The 6,822-nt window shown below is 44.7% G+C and overlaps 1 protein-coding gene and 1 long non-coding RNA gene across 5 annotated transcripts in view; one reads left to right on the top strand and one right to left on the bottom strand.

The window, feature by feature from the left end:
- The window catches only part of LOC117955345, a 24,972-nt gene extending 23,043 nt beyond the window's left edge, over nucleotides 1–1,929 (top strand). For all 3 annotated transcript variants that reach the window (XR_004659020.1, XR_004659017.1, XR_004659019.1), the window contains one exon: nucleotides 1,895–1,929. This is a non-coding gene — a long non-coding RNA (uncharacterized LOC117955345). The remainder of the gene's footprint in view (nucleotides 1–1,894) is intronic.
- Nucleotides 1–6,822, bottom strand: part of gemin5 (gem (nuclear organelle) associated protein 5) — a 25,931-nt gene that overhangs the window by 8,696 nt on the left and 10,413 nt on the right. For both annotated transcript variants that reach the window (XM_034889757.1, XM_034889756.1), the window contains exons 11-19: nucleotides 6,482–6,618; nucleotides 5,763–5,836; nucleotides 4,963–5,144; nucleotides 3,727–3,866; nucleotides 3,464–3,635; nucleotides 2,690–2,908; nucleotides 922–984; nucleotides 635–760; nucleotides 398–493 (exon numbers count right to left, since the gene is read on the bottom strand). In XM_034889757.1, coding sequence (XP_034745648.1) covers nucleotides 398–493; nucleotides 635–760; nucleotides 922–984; nucleotides 2,690–2,908; nucleotides 3,464–3,635; nucleotides 3,727–3,866; nucleotides 4,963–5,144; nucleotides 5,763–5,836; nucleotides 6,482–6,618 — 1,209 coding nt within the window. The remainder of the gene's footprint in view (nucleotides 1–397; nucleotides 494–634; nucleotides 761–921; nucleotides 985–2,689; nucleotides 2,909–3,463; nucleotides 3,636–3,726; nucleotides 3,867–4,962; nucleotides 5,145–5,762; nucleotides 5,837–6,481; nucleotides 6,619–6,822) is intronic.

Raw genomic sequence — 6,822 nt, forward strand, 5'->3', positions numbered from 1 at the left:
AGATAGACCTTCCTCCACAGGGCTGTGGAGCCAGACCTTCCTCCACAGGGTTCTGGAGATAGACCTTCCTCCACAGGGCTGTGGAGCCAGACCTTCCTCCACAGTGCTGTGGAGCCAGACCTTCCTCCACAGGGTTCTGGAGATAGACCTTCCTCCACAGGGCTGTGGAGATAGAGCTGGCACTGGGAGACTAATCTGGAAGTGACTGTGTCACCACGAGCATGTTCCAGGTATCTAAATGTCCCAGCTGCAAGTACACTTTGATTACACTTGAGTAACTATAAATGGGCAGATCACCAAAGTGATGGAAATAAATCCCCCAAGGACATAAACATGTTTCATTACCTGGTGTTAATCAGAGAGTGGACATACAACAGCAGCAGGACGACCAACGTACCTTCGGCCTCGAACATGCGGTACAGAGCCTGTCTGTCAGAGAAGAGGCCCAGGTGGACGTGCTCTCCCTGGCCTGGGACACACCCTGCAGGGGGAGCTGGCACACACACACACACACACGCACACAGTTAGTTATTCTTGAAGGTTTTAGTTTAGGTCTTTAGTTTTAGTTTCCTATAAATATTTCCCGCTGCTTCTGTTGGTTTTGGTTGAGTATAACTCTCGGGCTCCGTCTTACCGCCGCTGTGTTTGACCGAGGCCAGAGTGATGCAGTCCTGCAGCAGATCCTCTTTGGGTCGATGGTCCATGGAGGTGCTGACGGGCAGCATGGAGCGAGGCTTCTTCTTCTTCAGCAGGGCCAGGTCTGGATCCAGATATGCAAAAAAACACCCGTACAGTTACACACACACACACACACACACACACACACACACACACACACACACACACACACACAACCACGAATACACCTGGTTGCAAAAACACATTGAGCTGGACTTGTTTTCGTAGCTTTTCGGTGCGTACCTGGTTTGTCTTTGCTCTTTGCGGGGGTGACAGATCTCCGTTGCGTATCAAATGCGGCTGAAACTAAAGAATTACAGAATTAAGTTGGTTATACAAAAAACTATCATAGATAACAAAAGCTAGAATGATTACAAGTCTGGCTGTACAATAAACTGCAATTAACAATAGAAGAGTCTTTTAGTAGAATTGAAAAATACATATTTATTTAACAAACATATTAAAGTTTTAACTGAATCCCTGGATACATATTTTGCTTTCATCCCTCTCATGTGACCCAGATAATGTAATATGACAGGTACACAGCCTATAAAGTAAGCAATGCCTCTTAATTATCATAAAATATTGAATTTTTCCTAAATGAACATACAACTGACAGTAGAACATGCATCATCAATAAAAAACAAACCACCAATAATCACTTATATAATTAACATTTGGCATTTCTAAACAAAATCTACTTACCATCAAATTACCATCAAAAGGTCAGACCCCTTAGAGGTAATCTGTTTAAAAAAAAAAACTGGAACCTATTTTCCAATGATTTGTGTCTAAGTGACTGATGGGAACAACAATCTTTGACATTTCTCCAATATTAAGCGAGATTGCTGTGGCCGGCAGCAGCAAAACAAGCTACAATTTAAGTTAATAGGGCAATTGTCCAGCTTGTATTTACCTTCACATAAGTGCTTGTTTTGTCGCTGACAGGCTCAGATTAATATTCTGAGTAAGTGTCTGACAGCATTATGGAAAGGATTTCTAAGGAGGTTGACCTTTCTGTTAAAGAGTAAGAGCCTTATTTTAAACATAAAAACATCCGCAAAATTGCGTTCACTAAACCCACCAGACTCCATGTGAATAATCAGTCATTTTAGCATCGTAAAATACACTTGATTCAAAGTCGACAGAAACAAATAAAAACTATGTAAAGCCGTTTTGGGTCGTCTTTCCACTTTTGAAACCATCACAACTTTAGTTTTGGTTGAAATAAACACACAGTTCACAGATTTACATGTGAAAACAAGTTGGCTCTATACACGCTAAAAGTATTGCTTTTAGAGGTAGTGACTTCAGAGATGTTTCTGGTCAAACAGAAAGGTCTCAAAAGAGATTTTAAAGGTCTATTTCTGTAGGGATACTTTCCATGATGTTGCAATCTGCCGCCGGTTACTGCGTTGCCGACTCTGAACCTCCGGCTGCTGCGTGGAGCAGCATTCTGTCTTCGTCGGTCTTTTCATGACGCGTGCAGCAGAGAACGCACCGTCATTGGTTCACAGGAGGCGGGTCTTGTTGGCTATTTGAAGCCATGTGACCACCAAAATGTACCGTAGTTTGCTGAAAATCACGTCAATCAACCAGACAGACGTGTGCGTTTGTTTATGAATGTTTGAGAGACGAGCGAGAAAATGTCTCCGACAGAGGAGGAGTTAGACAGCGAGGGCGGGGACGTTGAGGTGGAAGATAGATGAGGAGTTTGGGAGGGAGGATGTGGTTGATGATGATGATGATGATGATGATGATGATGGTGATGAAGTGCTGGATGATCCATTGCACCACGCAGCAGCTGGCAGGAGGTTTAGAGTTGCACAACGCAGCAACCGGCGGTAGATGTAATGTGTCGGCGCCAAGCATCTGGCACAGATGGGTTAAGACCTTGGCCCATGTCAGCAATTAACAGCGGTCAAACAAAGAAACGGCGATTACCTAAAACTGTTGCAATTATACGATTATGTAATAATTGTTACAGGCCTTGTGACTACTACTCCATTACCTGATGGAGGTACAGGACTGTTGGTGGAGCCGACTTCATCGTCCTCATCTTCCCCAGAGAGCTCCTGTCCCGCCGCCGCCGCCGCCTTCTCGCCTCCTGTTACCGGATCTCCATTCATCTCCGGCGGCGTAGCTCCTCCGGCCACAGACGCCTTCTTGTTCTTCCTCTTCTGCTTGGGATTGGCCTTCATCTTCTCCTTCAGGTCGACCATCTTTTTCCCTGAGAGGTGTTGGAAATATATTTGTTTAAACCTTATATTGAAGTATGATGAACCACATATTTACCGTGAATAATTATGTATGCTTATAATGTTCCAATGCTTTATTAATGACATATGAAAAGTGGACACTGCTGGTGCAACTAACTGAATTCTTAGTATAACTATTGTTGCTAAAGCAGGTCAGGGTGGCCTAGAGGAGAGAGAGAGGAAGTGTGGGAGTGAAGGCCACATCTGATCTGGGGAGACCAGGAGAACAGGCACAAGGTTTAATGAGCTTTGGCCCTGGAGTAAATAAAGAGGGTCAGACTCAGAGAGGAGGGTCAGACAACTCTGTGACTCTTGAATGCTGAGTTTCATGACTTGTCTCTGGAATATTCCATTGAATAAATGATCATTCATCAACATCTTAGTTTCTGAGTGTATTTATCTGGACCCTGAGACCGGAGCAGGATTTGAGCTCCAACAGAGGAAAAACGTGGGCGTGTTACAGTCTGGCGGTTACACTGAAGGTGAAAGATGACCCGTCGGAGGGTGGGGGTCCTGGGTGCCTTCACCTTTCGGTGGCTTTGTAAACTCTTGTTTGGAGACTCTCCACTCCTGCAGGGTGAAGTCCTTCCCCCCCGTCCAGATGGCATCCGGGTCCACAGGCGACCAGTCCACGCACAGCAGATACCCGTTGTGGCCCCGGTAGTTACAGAGAGCCTCCTCCGGCAGCACGTCCCACACCTCCACGGCACAAAAACATCCAACAACATCACATATCACAAATGGGGGGGGGACGACACATGTTTGTTTACCCATAATGCCTGGTACTGACCTGGGCCGTGCCGTCATATGAGACGGTGACCAGCCGCGCTTCGTGGTGAGGACTCCAGGCCATGCTGGTGATTTTAGAGGTATGACCACACAGCCTGCGAAACGGCTCCGTCATCACCACGGGGCTTTCTGGAGGATTCTCTGAGCAAAAGGTAAAAAAAACAAAAAACACCAATGTCTACAACCATCAAAGGCCTTTCTTTTTCTTTTTTAACCCTTGTGTTGTCTTCCTGTCAACCATGGTCACTTTTTTCATCATTATTATCGCTTTTTCCGACATTTTTGTCACTTTTTCTAAGTTTGTGGGTACTTTTTTTATAAGTTTTTGGTGTTTTTTCCAAAGGTTTTTGATATTTTAATTATGAAATTTTCTTATTTCGACAGCCCAGAAAACTAAAAATGGGTAAATTTGACCCAAGGATAACATGAGGGTTAAGATTAGTTTTTCGGGGGCTTTTCTCTTCCTCGTTCCTGAATGTCTTCCCCCTCTCTCTCTCTCTCTCTCTCTCTCTCTCCCCTTTCTAACCTAGATGTCCTGTCCATTAAAAGGTGGAAAAGCCCAAAAATAATCTTAAAAACAAAAATTGTAACACATCTAAAATCTCATGTTACTTAACCCTACTGAGGTCCTCGGGGTCAAATTTGACCCATTTTCAAAAACTTTCTAAAATCACAAATTGGGGTTTCCTTGAACAAAATTATAAAAAGAAATAACGTGGATGAATCCATACGACGCTCCTCACAAGTTAAATAACTGATCAGTTCACTATTTCCATTGACTTTGGGTGTTTTGTTTAATTTATAGCATTTTAAGAAGAAGAAAAAAGATTTAAGAACACTAAAACAAGTGACAGAAATGTAGGGAAAAAAACAACAAAAACGTAAAAAAAAAAAAAGAAAACTGAAGAAATCGACAAAGACATTGTAAAAAGTGAGAAATGACTTTGGGAAAAGCTAGAAAACGCCAACAAGTGACAACAAATGTTGGAGAAATCTTCAAAAACAACAAAAATGTCAACAGAACAAAAACAAAAAAGATCAACAACAAACTTTAGGAAAAGTGATAAAAGTGTCTTAAGGAGGTTTTAACGTGATATGTTGACCCAGAAAAACTCACTGTTGTTCTACGGGAAGACAAGACGAGGGCTAATACTCTGGTTCAGGCGACAACACAAGCACTCACAAATGAATGTAGCCCAGGTTTGACTAATGCGATGTGCGTGAGGAGTCTTCCCACCTATGACGGCGCGGAGATCGTGCACGTAGACGGTGGCGTTGCTGGAGCCCGAGGCCAGGAGGCAGTGCAGCTCTGGGGGGGCGCCGTGGCCCTGATGCCACCGCAGCGTGTTGATGATCTTGTGGTGCTGCTGGATGCTGCACAGCAGCTTCAGAGCGGGGGCCCCGTACACGTCGATGCAGCTGCAGCGGAGAGCACGGGGGTCGACATAAAACACGACAGCTTCCATCAGGAGGTCAAAGGAAACCATTTTCAAGACATAGATTAACTACGGAGCAGGAATTAACATCTGTTCAACACCACTCAGTTGCGGCCCTGTTTACACGTACGTGTTTTTTTTTGACACAGTTACAGTTGCACGAAGTATATAAATATCAGAGTAGAAATATGAATAAAGAAATATAAGATTTGTGGATATGCACGGTATTTACATAGATAAAGGAATGTTTAGAGGTATTACACAGGCTATACATCAACCTCCGGTCTACACACGCTGCGTAGAGTATAAGAGAAAAGAATTTATATTCTACTGAGATAGAGCCAAACATTTAAACTGACCTATTGAATATTTGTTGTGGCAGGGAGAGAAGACTCTCTCTCTCTCCCCCTCTTTCCCTCTCTCTCCCTCTCTCTCTTTCTCTCTCCCTCTCTCTCGTCACCCTTCCCTCCCTCCCTCTCTTACCTTACTAATCATCACTATGCATCCCCCCCTGTTCTGAAGCCTAAAGACAAAAGTGGACAGCTGGTCCCTCACAGGAACTCCACAAGCCGACAGCATGTTAGGAGACAGGTCCACTCACCCGTCCTCGTTGCCGATGGCGACCACTTTCCCATCTGGCTTCCAGCGGAGGTCGGTGTGCGGAGACAGCTTGTGCTGTTGGGAAGCAGAGCTCACGTCACAACGCGTTTCAAATCACCCGCAATCGTTCAGGGCACTAAAGGGTTTCTGAAGTCCGCAGACGAGCCTGTGTGCATGAGCAGGTGATTTTATTTTTCTGAATATGGTGATTGTTCTACTGCTTATCAAAGTGTGTGTGAAGCATGAATAAGATCTCTTGCTTTTAGGTTAGGCAGGGAACTGCTACCGTCTCGTTTATCCAAAAACAAAAAAACATTCAAAGAAAAACTACTTGAGCCCATCTAAAAACCGATTCCAGTGTGCAGCATGTGCATACAAGCCCACCCTGACAATCTGATTGGTCCAAACAGCTGTTGTAGGAGCACAGTTTGGTCCACAATAGATCAAATCCAGATGAAACTTCCCAACCTCAAATGTTGTGAGCGGGGTTAAGTTTGTCTGGCACCCAGGGTAACCACCAGTATGAATCGCTAAATAATTTCAGCGCTGAATGAGTACATTACTTTGGCTGTTGTACGACACTCTTGGAGGGGAGAGCATCTAATAATATGCCGTGAAGTTCAGTGAGTGGATCACGGGGCTAACCCACATTGAAAAAGCATGACAACATCTTAAAAGCAGGTTAAATGGCCAAGAGAATGTCATCGACACCCCTCCCACCTTGATGCTGTTGGTGTCTCTGATCAGCCTGTCGATGTCGGACGCGTCCCCGCTCAGCCGAGACGGATCGTGCTGCAGGATGACGCCTTCGCCGGCACAGCTGTACAGACTGTAGGACGGCTTTCCTCCCGCTGCGCCTGAACACAACACGCACGCAAAAACAAACAGAGATCAAGTATATGATGTTCGTCTGGTAAAAATATAAATAATGAGGGACCCAGTTCACCCTCTTCATTGTAATCTGACTGGTAGGTTATGGAGTTTAGTGGTAGACTAAGACCTCCGGTGGTAATCTGACTGGTAGGTTATGGAGCGTAGTGGTAGACTAAGACCTCCTGTGG

The sequence above is a fragment of the Etheostoma cragini genome, chromosome 13 (genome assembly GCF_013103735.1).
Source record: "Etheostoma cragini isolate CJK2018 chromosome 13, CSU_Ecrag_1.0, whole genome shotgun sequence".
NCBI lineage: Eukaryota > Metazoa > Chordata > Actinopteri > Perciformes > Percidae > Etheostoma > Etheostoma cragini.